At 40.8% G+C, this 19790-nt stretch overlaps 4 protein-coding genes across 4 annotated transcripts; all 4 read right to left on the reverse strand.

The window, feature by feature from the left end:
- Positions 1-1983: 1983 nt before the first annotated feature.
- Positions 1984-6361, reverse strand: LOC134180042 (DNA-dependent metalloprotease dvc-1-like). Its single transcript, XM_062647114.1, has 6 exons — positions 6065-6361; positions 3982-4090; positions 3862-3906; positions 2913-2987; positions 2825-2848; positions 1984-2768 (listed from the first exon to the last, which is right to left on the reverse strand). The coding sequence occupies exons 1-6, from the start codon at positions 6322-6324 to the stop codon at positions 2088-2090; spliced, it is 1194 nt and encodes a 397-aa protein (XP_062503098.1). The 5' UTR covers positions 6325-6361; the 3' UTR covers positions 1984-2087.
- A 199-nt stretch (positions 6362-6560) lies between these two features.
- Positions 6561-10226, reverse strand: LOC134180157 (uncharacterized). The gene is made up of 5 exons (XM_062647249.1): positions 10095-10226; positions 9884-10031; positions 8498-8634; positions 8260-8389; positions 6561-7518 (listed from the first exon to the last, which is right to left on the reverse strand). The coding sequence occupies exons 1-5, from the start codon at positions 10181-10183 to the stop codon at positions 6673-6675; spliced, it is 1350 nt and encodes a 449-aa protein (XP_062503233.1). The 5' UTR covers positions 10184-10226; the 3' UTR covers positions 6561-6672.
- A 91-nt stretch (positions 10227-10317) lies between these two features.
- Positions 10318-15530, reverse strand: LOC134179781 (rRNA-processing protein FCF1 homolog). Its single transcript, XM_062646737.1, has 9 exons — positions 15506-15530; positions 15372-15439; positions 15234-15299; positions 13214-13362; positions 13083-13155; positions 12937-13024; positions 12781-12875; positions 10574-10608; positions 10318-10511 (listed from the first exon to the last, which is right to left on the reverse strand). The coding sequence occupies exons 1-9, from the start codon at positions 15506-15508 to the stop codon at positions 10498-10500; spliced, it is 591 nt and encodes a 196-aa protein (XP_062502721.1). The 5' UTR covers positions 15509-15530; the 3' UTR covers positions 10318-10497.
- A 1334-nt stretch (positions 15531-16864) lies between these two features.
- Positions 16865-18821, reverse strand: LOC134180251 (uncharacterized). Its single transcript, XM_062647353.1, has 4 exons — positions 18328-18821; positions 17941-18201; positions 17524-17838; positions 16865-17457 (listed from the first exon to the last, which is right to left on the reverse strand). Exons 1-4 carry the CDS (start codon positions 18485-18487, stop codon positions 17072-17074), a joined length of 1122 nt encoding a protein of 373 aa, XP_062503337.1. The 5' UTR covers positions 18488-18821; the 3' UTR covers positions 16865-17071.
- Between the last annotated feature and the right edge of the window lie 969 nt (positions 18822-19790).

A 19790-nucleotide genomic window follows, 5' to 3' on the forward strand; every position in this document is an offset into this window, starting at 1 on the left:
GGCTCATCAGAAGTGGGTTTTCTCAGGTTGGTCTATGCATACCCTTGCCTCTCCCTTGTATTGCTTCAGCAAAACACTCAGTGTCTGTTACTACTCCTTCGCAGTCCAAGAAAGTAAAGTCCTATGACCAGCGTACAGATGACCTTTGCAATGATGCCTCTGTTGCATTGATTGTAGAATACTTCAAGTCAGTTATTTCTTATGCATTACCATCACAATTCTGCCAGTCAAGGTTGAATGGGCGAAATGGCAGCAATGCTTGCACAGTTATATCTATTTGTGTAGCTACCCGGATTATGCTAGATTGTGTGCAAGTACCCGATAGTGGTACTGTAGAACCATCACAACAGACCATCAGAGCTTTCGTTGTATATATTGAAGAAGGCAACAAGCATTATGATAGTGCTGGGTGCAGAGGCTTTTTGTCCGTTTACGGTGCAATAGAGAGTGCCTGTTCGGATATGAACGTGACAATTGCCAGAGGAGGAGATTTTGGCGTGTGGAATTACGACCAGTTCAAACAAGATCTGCTGACTATCAGAGACAGAGCTGTTGGAGCAGGCACAGTCCATACCGGTGTACTTGTAATGCCAAGTCACTTTTCAGTCGCAATTGCATTCGATCCTCGCAAGTTGTGTCTTGCTGTGTTTGACAGCCACTCTCATCATGGCAGTGGTATGAAGCTTGGTGCCTCCATAGCTGTAGCTTCATTAGATGACGCTGGTATTCTGCACATGGCAGAGTTTCTTGATTTTGCTCTGAATGGAAATGGCTTAGCAAATGGAACTATGAAGGGTGCAGACATTATCTTGATTCGGTAGTTTGAGTAGAGTACTAACAGCAGTGCAGTTTGATTCAATTGTGTTGTGTTACTAGCTAGTACAGTAGTACTTCTACAGTATACAGTACTATCAGTATAAAGTTTGATACTAGTGAACAGTATCCCTTATACGGGACTCTGCACGGGGATGTCACGTGACGAATGGGCCACGCCTTCATAAATTTTCGCGTCGTGTTTATTTTCGCGGAAAAAACTTCAACCGCGAAAATAGCGAAAATTTCCACGTTTACAGTATCCTGCCCGTCACAGCGCAGCAAGCGTCCCAAAGCGCGTGTGTTTTGTTTCCCACCCTCCCATCCCAATGTCTGATGAGTTCGTGCTTGGGAGGTCTTTTTCCTCTATCCTTCATTCCATTAAATCTCCATGGTTATCCACGTGAAAGGTGAGTTGGGCCGGAGGCCGGTCTGAAGTCCCGGATCCGCGCTGGACGCCGGTTCTCCTGGACCATGATGGGCTAGGCAGGGCCCCGCCCACTCTCCACGGCCACGCCTTCATTTTGCAGACTGGCTCAGGTAAGTGGTCGCGTCAAGTGGGCAAATGAACATCACTAGAAACTGACGAAGGTAAGAATTCAAATATATATATATATATATATATATATATATATATATATATATATATATATAGTAGGGCAGACAATAATGTAACTGGTACATGATCTTCACTCCTCAGAACACGAAGCAAAGATTCGTGGGAACAACAAACTTTCAAGTACAAGTAAGCATGTCTTATATTACAGGTTCTACATACCCTTTTAGATTGGTTTGCTAAAATCAGAAGTAGAGAACCTTTCATCTAATGTGTCTATCATGTTCACAATCTCCGGCAACTATTCGAATCAATGGCTGTGAAAATAATTTTCAAATTGCCAGACAAAAGATGGTTCCAGCATTGATGTGAAACTCACTAAACGTCTTTGATGATTTGAGAAAATAGCAGCAAAGCACCAACACTCATACTCATGCCACATTTTCCTCCAGAAGAGCCAGTCCAATTGGGCATCCACAACATTGCTAATTCAAAGTTGGCTACAATTTGGAAGCTGATACTTCCCTGGGGATGTCAATTTAGCGTCAAACAGCACACTCAGAAATAGCGTAGCAATATCGAGTTAATTGTTACTTGCTCAAAGAAAACTATCTTGCTGTTTCACTGAAGTGCCCAATAATGCTAGAGCAGTAGTTCCTTGTTAGAATAAGCTTTACTACAGTAACATCTTATAGCAGGAATTATACATACTAGAAGACTAGGCACTGCCTAAACATGCATCTAAATGTGAGTTAATGGTGTCCAATGAAACTGACTGACCACAAGCAGGACACTGAGTATGAATAAAAGCCTCCTTAGTAGCATTAGTATTTGAGCTGCAACTGTTGAACATAGAGCCATCAATGTCACAAATATTGGCAACTCCCTTAGCAGACAGAGGTAAACTCCAACTATCGCTGTCCTCAACATAAACAATTTCTTTAGAGTCACACAATGTTTGGTTTACTTGATGAGCTTTGTCTACAGTTACAAGCTTTCTATCATCATTGCTTACTTTCTTCTTTTTGTGATGAGCAGCAGGAGGCATTGTTGTAGACACAGCTGAACTGTTGACAAGTCTATGGCCTCCACTCAACTTTTCAAAATAATCATTTATATCACTGTCATTTGATGGGTTTTTCTGTTTTTTCTTCAGTAATGCACCATTGTCAGACATTGGATTGTTTGTCGCTTTTGTTTTCTGCCGTTTCTTGTTCTTATATCCATCAGGTTCTTTTACTTTCACAAACTGTCCTCCACAAGACTGTCTGTGTTCGTCCCACCACAAGTCGTGAGGTGCAGGTGCACGATTCATAGCTCGCTTGACCATCCCGTAAAACGGTGGTCTGTGTTGACATGGCCCGTCACATTTCCACCAATGCTGCCTGTACACGCGAACCTAAAAGACCCTAAGATCAGTATACCATACGACTGCATTGATTTCATTGGTCACACCTCATTGTGAAAATTATGGAAAATCTAGATTAAAACACGTGGTTACTTTACAACGAAAATAATTGAATAACAGTTACACAAGTCTCACAGTGATGTTGGTGCCACTTCGTTCATTAATTCTCCTCATGTGAGACTGAAATTGAGGACCGTGACCATCATGATCCTGTAAACAAAACATACCGGTATCTAAATAAGTACATATACTGTAGTTGTTGTCAATATGATACAACAGTTTTCAAGCCAAGACAATTGACCGTACTGTACCAATTCAATGCCATTGTTTGGCAACATTTACAACTTCATCTATGTAATGCATGTATATAATACCTGGCAACACTTGAAACTACAGAAAAATGTATTGTGCTGTCGGGTATTGGTCCAGTAGTATGTCACTTATCCGAACACCAGTCTACCGGGCGACCTGTACCTCAGACTCACTCTAGCTGTGCGCACACAAAATGGTAATGCGCATGAGCATCAGGGTACATGTGTAGTTCTTATCCTTGATATGGCAATGTCGAATCCCCAAGAGCCAAAGAAGAAGAAGCGAAAACAAGTCGTTCTTTCTATAGAAGGAAAATTAGATATTTGTACCAAAGCTTCAGATGGCTGGAGCTATTCTCGTATTAGCCCTGGCCTCCCAAACCCTTGTAGCAAGGCCGATTTTAATTGGTGATACACGGGTCTGGGAGGCTGAAGCTATTTTCATATTGGTAAAGACGATGGAATTGCCAAATCAACTGTGTGACATCGTGAAAACCAAGGACACATTGTAGACTTTCCACTCTCAGCTGCAAGACAACTATTGCACCAAAATACGACTCATAGTTCAACCTTTGATGTGGATGTGGCAAGTAGGCATCAGTCATCTAGACTATTCAGAGTTTGGAACAGGTCAGGGAACAGAAGATCTCAGATAAGAAGTGACATCTTACTGTACAGTGTACATTGTGTTCACTGCAAACCCCATCAAGAGTATAAGCCCATTCAATTAAGCATATCAATACAACAACCAAAATACAAAATGTCAAACTGACCGTGTTGTTTTCAGTCACAAACAGCAATGCATGGATCATTTCATGCTATACAACACATAGAGTAGCACGCAATGATCAATGTGACCCACATGACATACTCAATAAACAAGACTGAATTACCAGTAGTGTGTCCACGAGGTCTCTGCGTGGTCTCAACTTCAAAAGTGGCTGACTCAAACGTATCGAACACAAACCACCGTAGCCTTCGTATACACACAAACCTGCACAGCTACATGCAGAAGACATTAGACAAAAAAAAGCCGAGAGGAAAAGTAGCCTCAATAACAAAAACCAAGATTGCAAAAAGATGCAAACATGAAGCTTGTCTCGTGTAGCCAGACCTTTCTGGCGTGTCGTACTTTTCGCCTGAACGTATGACATGTTGGAAAGGGTCTGGCTACGCAAGACTAATATAAAGCCACCAGTTTTTGGCTTTTCCCTTATTCACAAATTTAGTGCTGTTTACCACATGTTTCTGCAAGCTTACTATTTAAGTTACTACATGTACAGCTCTGTTGATCATTTCAATGCTGAGCTGGATCTCCGTAAATTCTTATTCCCAAGGATCGGTGATCTTTCTGATATACGATAGTAATCAATTACTCTTGTAATTCAAAACATTTCAATGATAGGGACAAACACATGGGGCAGCTAAAGTACCGTATACTTCTACTGCACAATGCACACAGAAAGATCACTGATAACTCAAGAATCTGAAGCTTTACATTGTACACCCATGAATGAAGAAACATCACTTTAAATCCAAAAAATCATCACTTCTAACCCAAAGAAGCCCATTTTGTCATTGTGTGTGTGTGTGTGTGTGTGTGTGTGTGTGTGTGTGTGTGTGTGTGTGCATGTGTGTGTGTGTGTCATGTGTGTGTGCATGTGTGTGTGCATGTGTGTGTGTGTGTGTGTGTGTGTGTGTGTGTGTGTGTGTGTGTGTGTGTGTGTGTGTGTGTGTGTGTGTGTGTATGTGGTGTCTCCATGCAACCCTAAAAATGCCAAACTACTAGCATAATTGGCATGATACTCTCCACACAGACAAAGTTCAACCTTTACCAGGAAGAACACCAACAGTCCAATCAGTTGTTGACTGCATGGCTCACATCTCTTTTCAAGTCACACCGCTACTTAAACAACTACAGACCAGCTCCTTTCATCCAAGCATTAAAATAACACCTCACAAAGACTGTTTTCCCAGCATAAAGTATGGCATCAGCAAAGATACAAAACAAAGGCATGGTTGTATCAGGAATGTCATCAGTATACAAAAGGCACAGCAGGCTACCGTACGTTCATCCAAAGAGTATGTTGGCCGACCGTGCCTTCATGAGAATCTACTAACTTTGTTTTTAAAAGTTTGAAGCTAGCCACATTTTTGTGCATTAGTAGTACGGTACTACCAGCGGTGTACTACCGTATTAAAGTAATCTGAGGAGCTAATTGCCCATAATTAATTAATTAATGACCAACCTAGTAAAGGTATACAGAGTTGCCAGTTTTGAACTACTGCGATGGTGTATAGCTAGCATAGGCACGGTTCCATACTATTGTTGTTAGATGAAGGTTCCCTGCTTTGGGGCATAATCTAAACTTATAGGGCGTGGCCATGGTTGGGGCATGGCTCTGACGTCACACTGCTGTCCATACAAAAATTGTAGATACATATATGATATACAAGCCTGGTTGTATAAATGTAAGAGAAATCATTCAAATGCATGTTAATAAGGAATGTTGCTCGAATACGAGCTAATCAGTAACATGCCTAAAAACAAGATACTAGTAGCTAGATACTAAAAATTTAACTTAATAGTCTTTCCCAGATGAAGAACTGGCTACAGCTAGACAACAGTCTAGTCAATTGTTCGTTATCTGGCAATTATCAGTTGTTTTCAAAGTGTAGTCAGTGAGCAGACACAAGGTGACAACTACCTACACCTTTATATACATCTGTATTTCCCAAGCAATGCCTGGTAAACCTTTGCTAGTGAACCAATAAATAGACAGCAGAGCTGCAGCCAAATGAATCAAATAACATTCACAAACACAAATTATTGTAATTATTAATCAGATTTAAAATCATTAGCAAACTAAAACATTACCACTCTCAAAAGGGGACAAAGAAACAAAAAAACACCGAACAGAAACAAACATAAATGGATGAGAATGACAAGAATTCTAAGCAGTATCCTTCACTTACAGTGTCATTCTGGGACTCCATCTCACTTCACATCCAGCTAGTAGACCATCAAAAAACATTTCATTAAACTGTAAGAACAGTTCTCTAATGTCTGGGGTGGGATCAGCATATTCCCAGTAATCATCCACAATGGACACGTCAGGATGATATTTCTTTTGCTGCGCTTCTCCTCCTCTATCCTTCCTTCCCAAATCTTCATCTAACGACGCTTGTAGCGCAACAGCAATATCCCAGTCGCCAGCAGTGTTATCTATCTCCATCTGATGTGCCTACCTACCTCCGTGCTAAGAATTGAAGTTGAACATGCGCATAGATAGCCTTGGTAACCAGATCAATTTCGCGTAGTTGCGTAAGTGTAAGCGGGTTTTTTGTTCCACTTGCCAGAAGGACTGGTAACATATTATGACCACTTCTTAATATGTTACTAGTCCTTCTCCTGGCAAGTGGAATAGAAAACACCTGCTAAAACACGTGGAGCGCGCTCGAGGAGGAGGACTGAGTATGAGTCTAATATTTCTGCTGTTGAAACAACTCTGCTACAGTTTGTAAGAGCAAACATAACAGTGTACCAACAGTTAGGAGCAATACCCTACTAAGTCAACTACAATCTACGTAGCTTCATCTTGTCTTGTCTCCAGCAAGTTCAGTCTGGTCTCAGTCAATGTCAATCTCGCTTCAAGTGTCAGCAGTCTTTGAGCAAGATTATTGACCTTCGTATTGGCAAGCTGCTCATCTTCGGTTTCACCAAAAAAGTCTGTTTGAGTTCCCTGTGTAGTAACCGATATCTTGTTTTCAACGTCTTCTCCTCTTGTCAAATGTTGTCCTTTAAGTCTCATAAGTACATGTATAGCTGAGGCAGATGAAGAATGGTAACAAGGGGTTAGCTGATCATCTTGACAGCATTCGTTTGTTGTGCCTTGCATTTGACCTCTACATTTCTTGTAAGCAAACACACCGCTCATCGTATCTGGTGGCGGTGGCGGTTTGAGCATAGGGCAATGATTCAACACTGAAGATTTGTCACTTTGCCTCAAATGATCATGGTCACTCTCAAGGGAAGAAGAATGACATCTCCTCACATTACCAAAAGACGCAGAGCTCTCAGAGACAGAAGTAGAGACTGCACGAGACAGAAAATGTTCACTTGCTTCGACAGTTTGACTTTGAGGTTCCAACTCTTGTAATCTAAGATAATTCATTACAGTCTCATTACTATTCAAACTTTCCGTGTTTTCTTCATTATCATTGCTAGGTAAGGCACCAGCTCGTTTACTGTAATGTCGTTGTACAGAGCAAGAAGGAATTGTCGAATCGTCATTGCAATAATCCACAGATGATGTGCTAGCAGGAAAAAGCAGATGAGATGCCGTAGCCGGTTCCTTTATACCACTACCCTTCTCCTCTCCATTCATTCTCGTTGGTCTCACTGACTTCACAGAAGACCATCGATAAGTCTGCAGTCATAAACAAAACAATAATGTAGTTACACTGTACATCTACAACAATAATAATGAGTTACTTAGTGATACAGTACTATCCCATTTATAAAGAGAAAGCTCAGATAACAATAACAATGCAATTGTTTGTCAGCACTTGATAATATTATACTTTGACCACATAGCACACAGTGACACAACAGATGAACTAAACAGAGTATAAGAGTCATGCTTTTCTTTGTTTTAATGCAGATACAATAACAGCACGCTCTGTCTTCTTGTAAAAACACCAATGGTGACCAAGCATATAAAAAGCAAAATAAGTAATTACTAAAACCTTGTCACTGCTGACAATGATCGACGTCAAATACTATCGTACTTACTGCTCTTTCTTAAATTCTTTATGAATGACTCAAACGTCTTGTATCATAGTATGTATCAGACTTGCACACACTCTTGAAAACTAAACCTCACCTACATACTTCGCTAGGCATTACTCTGCCACGTGTAACTTTGAATGTCGTACTCTTTAGTAGAAAGTCCCTAAGAATCCTTGTCTGTGCCGCACTGCGTTCCTACTACACAGCATCAGTAAAACCCCTAAAAGAGTTACTAGACAAGCAATCAGTGTCTGCATGTTTGCAATATATAACACAATTTCTGTATATTAAAAGCCAAGTTAGTGAAGATATAAATGAGTGTTAGGGTGATGAGTGTTTATTGTTATCAATAAGTGGGGAACATAAATATACATTATACCTTCTTCATACTCCTTGCTTCACCATCTGAATGTTTTAGAAGATGATCGTGTCCAGTGTTGCTATGACCATAAACCTGATCCCAGGAACAAAGTGAGCGTGCATTCCTATCCAAAACTCTCAGTGGTTTTCTATCATAAGAAGTAACAACTTAATTAATTAAGTTAAAGCAACTGTGTGTGTGTGTGTGTGTGTGTGTGTGTGTGTGTGTGTGTGTGTGTGTGTGTGTGTGTGTGTACCGCATCAGCTCATAGTTCTTTTCAAGGCACAACTGTATGACGTCACACATCATCATGATTTTCCGCTCTGCAAACCCATCGTTCAAAAATTGAGCAACAGTGAGCCGCGGCTGATACTTGAGCTCATTGCGAAAAACCTAGAAGACATTGTGACAACTGAACCAAACAGAAATTAGAGATTGTTTTACGAATGAAAATGTATTGTACATTATTGGAAATAATATATAAATTTACGCAAATTTAGTTCCCATTTGTTATCTTTGCACACTTACATTTCACTAAGCTATAAATGCAAGCAAAAGCAACTTATGCAGCACCCGGATAAACTGACTGTCAAACACATTCCCCATTCAGTGGCAACCTTTGTTCAGTAACTATTGCAGAAACTTTGTGACAACTCAATCACACTGGCCTATATCAGCTCGGTGATATGATATCAACTTGTTGTACTGTACATGTAGCAATAACCCAGGGAGTTGTTCTCAAAAGGTTAGCTGTTTCTGATACTATCTTAACATGCTGTTTTGCTATTGACTTACCAATACAGCAAAGACAAAAAAGACAGTTAATGCAGATGCATTTGCACATTTAGAAGACATGTGCTAAATGGAAGAAACCGGTGCATGGTACATTTTATCTTATGAGATTTGGTTACCTAAAAGCAATAGAAACCTAATTTTGTTCCAAGTGTCACTGAAATTAATTAGACCATTCAAAGTGGGACACTGTCAGGACAGGATAAGAACTGAAGAACAACCTGAACAACAAATCATTCCAAACTGCTGTGAAAAAAATCAGGCGCATAGCCAAGGTTTGATCAAACTCTCCAGCATCCAGATAGTCACACGCCTCCCTCCCCATGCCTGACTGTAACTAGTAGATAAAAGTTGTCTACTGTAGTACTACATTAGTACTAATCCAAATTTTGAAAAGTGCAGAAACTTCGCCTGTTATACATAGTACTAGGTAATTACTTAATTCCATAACTGTTCATCTCTTGCATAACTGTTCCTGTGTAAAACCTACTGAAGTAATGTTTTTGTACAAATGGGCATAGTTTAAAAATTACACTAAAATTTTCATCTGTATGGTGAGGTGTGTGGTCAAACTCCCTAGTGAAGTGCTGAGCATACGCGCCTTCATTCCTTTGTATTGTGACTTTGTTCTGAAATAAAACATTTAGCAACAAGCAAACAACAAGTCCCAAAATCTTTCAACCATTCAATGCTGCCAATGTAAACAGTCCAGGTACGTACACCACAAAAACCACAACAATACCTGAGATGTTAATTCACACGAGAATATACTTACAAACTAGAGTTTTCAGTGACCGGCAATAAGTTAAAATACCTTAGATGCGAGTCAAACCAGCCAGTCTAAGTTTACCTTGTAAGCTTCTTGCATGAACCTCATGTCACTCTTTGCAAACAGCTCGAAGCCTTGAGAACACAGGTAGTTAGAAAGCGGCAAGGAGAACTGCAGAAGAATGTGATGAAGTATGCCCAGAAAGGCAGACGGATTGCCAAGCGACAAACTGAACAACGCGATAAAATCGTCACTAGCCGTAGCTACAATTACAACTGTAGTGATATCAGACCTCTCAGTGTCCACTTCATCTCGATAGTTCACTTGCCTAAGATGGCGAACGAGCTTTCGTGCGTTGTTCAATAAGTCTCCCGTACTCATTGTTTACTTCAAACAGTGTACATCCTTCAAAACAACCGCTTCACCCAACTCTACTGCGCATGCCTAGAAGTTGGCTAAGCGAGCGAAGTGAGCAAGCACAACCTCGCTTCCGAGACCTCTACAATAAATGCGTATGTTATTGTTCAATTATATTTTAAAATATAACAACACGTACAACAACTTTTAGACGCTCTATTAGAACTCATATAGCTTCAAGCAAAAATGTAATGACATGACTTGCATTACTGAATCAAAGTCCTCTCTGTCACATTCCATTCACACCTTGCGTTGTTAGTTTATCCTACAGACACCTCTTACTGTCTTGGAGCTACATACATGAAATTGTTTCAAGTGAGACGTTGTTGTAACAAACGTGGTCTACTGGCTTACCTCCATAAGCATCGGGCATTCTCTCTATACTGTACCTGTCAAGTGTATACACATTCATATTAGTCACAAAATGTCTCAAACTGTGACAATTGGCAGTCATTAACAGACTTCACTACAAACGTTCATAACATGCAATCCAAAATTCATTATTATAACATTCATCACTCCCACATTGCATGACACCTCTGTACTAAACACAAGACAATAACCAATGGTATAAAATTCAAGTGACAAAGCTAGTCAATCAACATTATTAGCTAAGCACAAAGCTGGCTGTGTGAGTGTCCTCCAATGTTACCAAACAGCAATAGACAAAAACGTCTTAGGATACCCAAGTCTTGAAAAAGAATTTAGCTCTGCATGACCAAAGAAGTTGCATCAATTAAGCTTCTATCTGGCAATGACATCTTTTCTATCGTGACTGGCAGTCAGTTTGTAAACCCTAACCACTGCCAATTACAGTACATAATAAAATTGTGTGCATAAACAAGGCTTCGTCACTGCTTTCCTTCCTAGTGTGTCTAACTCAAGAGTGCTGCTTTAGTTTCTTATCAATATATAATTCCTACCAAGCAGTCTGCTATTGTTATAAATCAATCTTGACTACAGTGGAACCTGTAAATTACAAACACCCAAAGGACTGTCCTCAACTGTACCTAATTCTCAGATGGTCCCAATTGTCAAACTGCCATTTGTACATGTAGACCAATCCACGTAAACAGTGTTCTTGCATGCAATGTAATGACAATCCACACTGTATGTCTTGTATTAATAAAGCAGATCAATGATGTACGTACATACACATGTAGCCAAACACATGAAAGCGATCACCATCCTTTACCAGAAATAGTTAAGTAGTACATACAGTAGATGTCAGAATGAGTGCGACAATCACACAAATTAGCCATCAATGGTAGACTGCTTCAATGTGCTCTGATTCTTGACAATGGCCTTCTCAATCACAATGCAAGATGAGAACGTGTCCAAATGCAACTCACCCATGTCTGCTTTGAGCGAATAAAGATTAAGCTGTTGAGCATAATAATGTTTGATGTAAGCTGCTGATCTCCAGTCCAGCTGATGTTTCCTTAGTCTCTTCAGCCTGATCTGGTTCTTCATCAGTATCATTCTCAGCACTATCATCCTTGCAGTGTTTGCATTTCAAAGGTCAAAACATACCCTTGGGCAGCAGAATTGTGTCCGTTATTCGTAATTCGCAGGTGCCCACTTTTCCAGGCTCTAAATGCATGCAAATGTATTGAGCTTTTGAGAGACTGTCTCTAACTATCCTCATTTCTTAGGTGCCCATGCACACTTGTCAAATGGTCGTGACGACAGGTTCCACTGTATTCCCTAAACTAGTTTCAAAATCAATTCAAACTGATTGTGATGCGGTAGGACACCGCTTATCCGACACTCAGTTATCCGACACTCAGTTATCCGACAGCACGGATTATCCGACGGTGCATGGCTTGTCTGAACTGCGAGGCTGTGAGCACGCTGGGATATACGATTCCTGTGCGTACAGTACTGTATCCGTGATCCACGTGTCATCAAATTAAATGTGAAGCTCTAGAAACGGTTCTTCAGTATCAGGAAGAACAACCTGAAGTTTCAGTAAGCACAATGGTCCTACTGAATGGGCTGTTGATGAAAACTACAGCAAGAATAGCAAACGTATTGATCCAGACTAAGATTAGTGGTTACTTTAGAAGTTGTACTGTATTAGTTGTTACATGTACAATTAGATGTTGAGCTTCTTTAAGTATTCTGCAGTCATTTTTCAAAGTGCGTCAGTTATCCGACGTTTTCAGTTATCCGACGTCCTTTTGGTCCCATGCCCGTCGAATAAGTGGTGTCCTACTGTACATCCATTGCCACAATTTTCAGCCTCAGCATAATGTACTGCTATAAAAGAAATTATACTACAAATAGAGTTAGAAATCCATCAGTGCTGTTTCCATTAGTAAAGTTAAGTTAAATGCAGTACTAAAGTAGCAGATGACCTCCCAGTCGTCCTACTGACTTAATTAAGAGATGAATATCTCACTACAAAGCCTAACGTACAACAGTATATGTAACTTAAGTAATTAACTTAGACGTATAAGACCAACCATTTACACACAACATCCATCAACAGAGGCTGGTCAACAACAAATATCGACTTCAAACAACTACGTACACTCAAAAATAAATCAACAACTTGCCTATGTTGTGCGATATACATAATAGGAACTCCGGGAATCTTCCGTATTCTCCTCTTCAAATCACGATCGCAAGTTGCTACAATATAGCACTTGTGCTAGTAAGAAGCAACTTTACTACAACATCGTCACCACACCTAGCGCACTACAATTAAACACCTCTGTAACTCTGTTCACAATGCAATCGTCTGCATACGTTCCTTTGTGCATGCACGGTAGCATCTCAAATCGAGGATCTTTGGCAATCCTACAGTATAGCTAATTGAAGCCAATTAACACATAACGTCACAACAAAGAAATGTTACCTTAGAGCAACTCGAAACTTCGGACCAAGCTTCTCTAGTTCTCCCATTACACAGTCAGTAATGCATGGGATGCCTGAAGTTATAAGTGAGTAGCATTTGCAACAGAAAAATATACCAGCAAATTATTTTACATTTGGCATACAGACAATCCATCATTGACTGGAAGACATCCAGTTTGTTCTTGATAGAGAAGTTGATGAAGTTAGTGTCGACTATCACATAGAATGGAGGACCAAGCTGCGTGTTGTACGTGAAAAATAATGCAGAGGGTACTTGAGGCCTAAATATAAAGTGAGTACACAAATGATGTCAATGGTATCTGTTTCTGGTCTCCGGAGTAGTCATGCATAACCACAAACAATGAACTGCCCATTCTGACTCTTTTTCATTACTTTATGTAACAACAATATGTCTGTCTGTCTGTCTGTCTGCCTGTTTGTTGGTTGGTCGGTCTGTCTGTCCTTGTTTTTTTGTTTGTTTACATGTTTGTATCATATCACAGCTTAGCAAGAATACACTGTTGTATTACCACAGCTTCCCCTAAACCGTCAGTTGACTAACTCTCAATCTAACACTGCTGAAGCTGCAAGACACAAGGATGCACAAGAAATTCGAGTGACAAAACAGTGTTCTTTATTCGTACAGTTCACTACTAAATCTACGTGGTGTTTAAAAAATATGATGTTGAACGAACAAGTTCTTTTGTCTTGCATGTAGCAGTAGTTTTCAGTAATATTATGGTGTACATTAGAACAGTTTCACGTGACCAACATTTTTACGTACGCTTAGGGGAGGGGGAGGGGGTATGTCGAAAAGAGTACGCTTTGTACACTTGAGAAAATGTCGACAATTATGGACGACCCCTAAATAATTTGTATTCTTGTTCCTGTAATTTTTTTTATAGAAATACATTTACCCTGGTTGTGCAGAGCCACACCCCATAGGAAAACGTGTATCCCTCAACTAAATCTAGGTTTCTATGCCACTGCTGGTATATTGGTTAATTATCTCACAAGCCAAAAAAGCAGTTGGTCAATCAGAGAAGAATGTCAATGCAGCCACTAGATGAGATCCTGTCATATGGTAAACTTTCGATTGTGTATAACCAGGGGTGTCTAAGTTGTCACCATGTTGCCAAAATTGGCGACACACTTTTGATTTTAGATGACAGACGTCTACAACTCTGGAGTGACTCAGCTAGACTAGCTCACCTTCAGGCGGCAGGCACCTGTCGGCAGTAGACTCTTGACTCCTGTAGCAGTCTTGGCGTAGCTAGGACTGCTGAGAACGGTTTGGCCACATCAGCAAACTATAATCCAGTATACCTAATACCTGATTGCATGATGCAATGGACTCTAAAAGCGTGAGGTACCAATTACAGGACTTGTTGCGTCCGCTATTATTTTATCTGTACAGAGGCTATGCAGTTTCCTGCACGTGTTCTGTGCTAAAATTTGTGAATATGAGAGAGGCTTCAGTACAGTAACCCATTTAGAAAATGAATTTAGTTCGTAGTCTAGAGAATGTCCTAGAAACTACTAGTGCATGTATGACTGTTAGTCTTAATTAAAGAAAGATCTGTTCAAAAGTTTCCTTTTGTGTACTTTGTGTGAGTATTAATTATAAGATATCCAAATAAAAGCAAATGCATTGCTCATATCACGTGACCTCAACATAGCCCTCCCGTAAATTAGCCAGTTGACACCAATGTCCATTCTATTGCCAATTCTTGGGTGACAGTCCTCAAAACCTTTGACACCCCTGTATAACTTGTACATTTTCTCTCTTAGAATACGCAATGGAACGGTAGATAACTAAAACTATTTCAGTTTTATTATTTACCCTTTTTCTACTGCAGCAAACTTGTCTATTGTAATATCAGAAGTTAACCAGTCACAAGACAAGTCTCTCCCAATTGACAACATTGATGGGTTCAAGTCATGTTCTTCAATCAGATTATATTTGCAAGCAAGGTATGAATGGGTCACTAACCAAAATTTTGGAGGATCCCAGCCCCTCTTGGGTCCCTCCGTAGCTATATAGAATAAGGGGTGGGAATTCTATTTTCACAGAGTGCCCAAATACTTAATAATGACAGCGGTCGTGAACTAATAAACAATAAATACAATTATTGATAACAACTCTCCATACACGTTCCGAACTTGCTGCTCTTTCGCCTTCTTCTCCGCTTTCTTAGCTCTTTCTTGGTTCTGTTTTCTGTTTGTGAAACAAAGTCAATTGGAACGAAACTCAAGCACCTCGAGCACACATGCTAGAGCAATATCCTACAGTCTCATGTCCTTCGGTGAAATCATTCTTTTCATAACGGCAAATTTCCTTCCTTTCTTACTTTTACCCTAGAATAAGAGGAACGTAGTGAAGACAACAGCCAATACACCGCATGTAATGAAGCTGCAGCTCACCATTTTGAACGACGTCGACGCCTGCGCATAGCTCTTCCCTGCTGCGCAAATTCGATTGCTTAATTAATTAATAATTAAAATAATTTAATCGCGTAATATTAGACTAGTAACTATTCACCCTCGCTTCCACAGCTACATTTGTCATTGATAGGCTACGCTCGACTTGTGTGGCGAGAGAAAAGCGGTCTAGCTACGCGAGGCTAGTCGCAAAAATTAAGGTTAATTAATATCTAAATTTTGCTTCTAAGCCTACACTTGTAAAATCTACTAAAATAGTCCAAAGCAACTATCGTTCCACGTTACCACAAATTTCGTAACATCGCTAAAATAATAGTAGGCTATAGCTAGTCAGGTCTGCATGCCTAGAGGCTTGGAAGTTCAGTGGGTGCATGAGTGTCACGTTGTTACGGGGATTTGTGCTCCCGACGATTTATGCCCTCGCGTTTTGCTCGCGATTGCAGGCCGTCGACTCGATGCTCCAGACCTCCGACATGAGGTACCTAGGTCTGGAGTATCGAGTCGACGGTTTGGAATCGCGACATGATCGAGGGTTCACCCAGAAATTCCCGTAAAACCGTCTCTAAATATGGAGTTTGGGAGGGGCTGCGATACTATACATGGGATTGAGAGGAGGAGCTAATAATATATATTGGGAAGCAGACTGCAGTTCGCCGGTCAGCATGGAGACAGGAAGAAGGAAGAGTGCGAGAGAAGGAGAGTGAGGGGCGAGGTAGAAGAAGTTCCGTAACGGAGGGACGGTGTAACGGAGAGAGTTACTGGTAGCTGTTATCGGTGTGAAGTTTGACAAGTGTGTTGTACATAAAATTTATACTTGTGCGCATAAATATATACATTCGATAACAGTAACCCACTACTCTTTACGAGTCAAACTATCTTGTATTCCGCTTAACGGAGGCGCATAGATTATCGCGCGCGACAATTAGTTTGATCGAGACTCCGCTCGGTCAGTCAATGCGTCAAGCTTGGTGCCCTTCTTTGAGGGTTTTTCTTAGATCAAATAACTTTTGTAAGACTCTTTCATCTAGCAACACATACATTAGCATGCAATGCTATAGATTTGTATAACTTTCTCAGGAAAACACCTAATTTCTAAAGAGCTTTATAAAGTGAAGTGCAAAAAAATCGAAAGTGAAGCCAAATACACAGGCTGAAGAATTTGGTGAGTTCGAACAAACCCTTCGCGCAATTCATCGCTTCTTTGAGTTTACGTTATTCGCACAGATCGATTCATGGCTTTTACAAAGTTGTCTGCATAGAAGTAGAGTGATATACTCAGTAGTGTGTTGCATTCAAGTGCATGCCACTTATAACTCTACTGTATAGAGGGTACACTGCATACAACGGAAATGTAATCTATAGATCGATTCTGTAAACTATGTTTAAACTTGAGGTTGATGTAACAATGTGCAAATGCACTAGACTAGGTCAAACACACAACCTAAAGATAGAGGCTTCTCTAGAGTGTCGACTGCATGCATGCGATTTACGAGCACAACGACTATATTACTAGATCATCTTATCTAGCAGTCTAGAGTCGCACGGCAGTCACTCGCATTCAGTTTTGTCTGGAATCTCCTCATACAGTGGATTTCCTAACAAATTAGAGTAGCCGTGCTCTCTGTCCGAGCGTGTTTGCGGCACCAGATCCGCATACCCGTACGACGACCCAACAGGAGCACGTGACTCCAACGTCACGCCGTTGACCGGCTCTTCGTACGACGTATCGCAGTCATTTGAATTGACTGAAAGCGGTGTGGGCTCAAGAGGCTTGTCATACATCGGGTTATTGCACGAAAGTGCATTACGGTCTGCGACGGCACCATTGTTCTCTTGAGGTAATCGACTCGTCGGGATGTAGGTAGTGTGACTGTCGTCGTCTACGTTATTGAACGCGTGATTGAATATTGTGGATCCAAACTCGTGATTTGCGACTAAAACAGGAAACGCATGCATGCTGCGTAGATATATCGCACGAATTAAAATGCCGACTCGCCTACCTTCAATGCCTTTGCTACTTCTTCTGCTTTTTCTTCTTATGTAAATCGTCACGACCGCTATGACTAATACAAACAAGACGGCGACACCAACTGCAATACCAACAAATAATGCGGTTTCAGTCTCCTTTGACTCGTCGCTGACTTCTAGTTCTGATGATGGAGTTACATAAACGGTTCCTAGAGAACGCGTTGGAACTTCAGGTGTAGATGTCCCATAGTGACCTTCAGTCAACTTTACAGATGTTGCACTAACTGTTATTGAGAGAGATGATTGATATCTTGAGTAGCCGCTTGTATACAACAGCAACAAAGAATCTGAAATCGAAGGGCTAAGTGTTACGTCCAAACAAGTTATTTAGAGCAACATACTGGAATATGTAACTCGTTTGTAAAAACAACTATAATATAGACGTTTACCTTTTGCAGTGCTTGTCTCAATTGTTTTAAAATAATTGTATCCATAACCGGTAGTTGATGCAGAATTGAATTGAGCTAGACTAACCTCCAAAGCAACAAGGCTTGGCGATACAATCTTAGCCGCAAATATTGTCGATGAAGGCTTGACAATATGATAAGAACTACTGCTTGTAGTAGAAGCAGTGGCAGCGCTCACGGATTGTGTAGACAAATGTTGCGTTCCACTCGAGTAAACAGGTGAAGGAAAATTACCAGACTCATCTAGACGACAAACAGTATAGTTCACTTCAACTAGACCCGCTCACCAACGTCTACTCTCATGTCAGAGTATAAAGAGTGACGACGCGCGCAAACATGTGCACTTGACATGCAATGTCAGTGGAGTACCCAGGTATGTGTCCAGGTTGCCCGGAAATCTCCAGAAGGTGGGCGTCACGTCACTTTTACTGTCAACGCGAGTGACCATTAGCGCGAGTGCTGAAGAATCATTTTTCAGAACTGTACTTTGACTCACAACCCTACCTATAATCCTCACAAGTCCAACCATAGGGATAAAGTTGTGAGGGTCAGGGTTAGAGTTGTGAAGGCTATACTAATTAGGGTTAGACTTAACTGTGAGGTTAGGGTTAGAGTTGTGATGGTTAGTTAAGGTTAGAGTTGTGATGGTTAGTTAGGGTTAGAGTTGTGACGGTTAGTTAGGGTTAGAGTTGTGATGGTTAGAGTTACAGTTGCGAGATTTAGGGTTAAAGTTGTAAGGGTTAGGTTAACGTTGTGAGGGTTAGGGCTAAAGTTGTGAGGGTTAGAGTTGTGAGGTTTAGAGTTAGAGTTGTAAGGGTTAGAGCTAGAGTTGTGATGGCTAGGGCTAAAGTTGTGAAGGTTAGGGCTAAAGTTTTGAGGGTTAAGGTTAGAGTTGTTAGCCCTCACAACTCTAATCCTCACAGCTTTAGCCCTATAGCTCTCACAACTTAACCCTAAGAAGATTGTTAGATCATTGATGCTATGCAATAGCAACAGGCTTGAATTAGCTAAGACTCCTATATGGATGCCAACTAAAACACATTATGTCATCGACATTAAGTAAATTTGTCTTGTTGTCTAGACACGACTAGCGCACAAGATTCCGGAGACCATTAGGGCTAGAAAATGTCCGTCTGTTAGAAAACATTTCAATTAGGATACAACTTACGTACAAGTAAGACTTCCTTCTATCTTCAACATGAGACAGCCACTATCAGACACCCTCTCGAGTTCAAATTGGAGTATAGTGCCATCATAGTCATCGATACGACTTTGCTGGGTACGAGACTGCAACAACAGCAACTGAGTAACATTTACAAAACGTAACACACTCGACACACAGTCTTGACACTATTTTATAAGAAAGAGTCACTGTTGTGTGTTACACCAATTACATCCCGCTGGAGTTTGACCGTCATGATGCAGACATGCAGACTACATCAGTGGCGGATCCAGGTGGGCGCTCCCATGTGTCAGTCTTTTTCCCCGCTATATGTCTTGTATGTACTATCTAGGCATTCACTTGTGTTTCCTAACTATAGCACTTCGCTGACAAGACGCAAGACTCTTCCATCATGCAGATCGCAGTTGCAGTTGTTCTGCAGTCCTTTTTTATTCATACTCAGGTCTAGATCATACCTTCCCTATTAATAGCGCGTTGTGTCAGGACATCATTAATATTAACTTGTGACGTCATAGACATTCTGTCATTTCTGGGCTCCCTCCTTTGCTAAATCCTGGATCCGCCACTGTACACGTGACAATGTTTCAGACATTGTCTCGCGTAGCCAGACCTTACCGGCGCGTCATACTTTCGGCGACGCGGCAGTAGG

This window comes from Corticium candelabrum, chromosome 5 (genome assembly GCF_963422355.1).
Source record: "Corticium candelabrum chromosome 5, ooCorCand1.1, whole genome shotgun sequence".
Lineage (NCBI taxonomy): Eukaryota > Metazoa > Porifera > Homoscleromorpha > Homosclerophorida > Plakinidae > Corticium > Corticium candelabrum.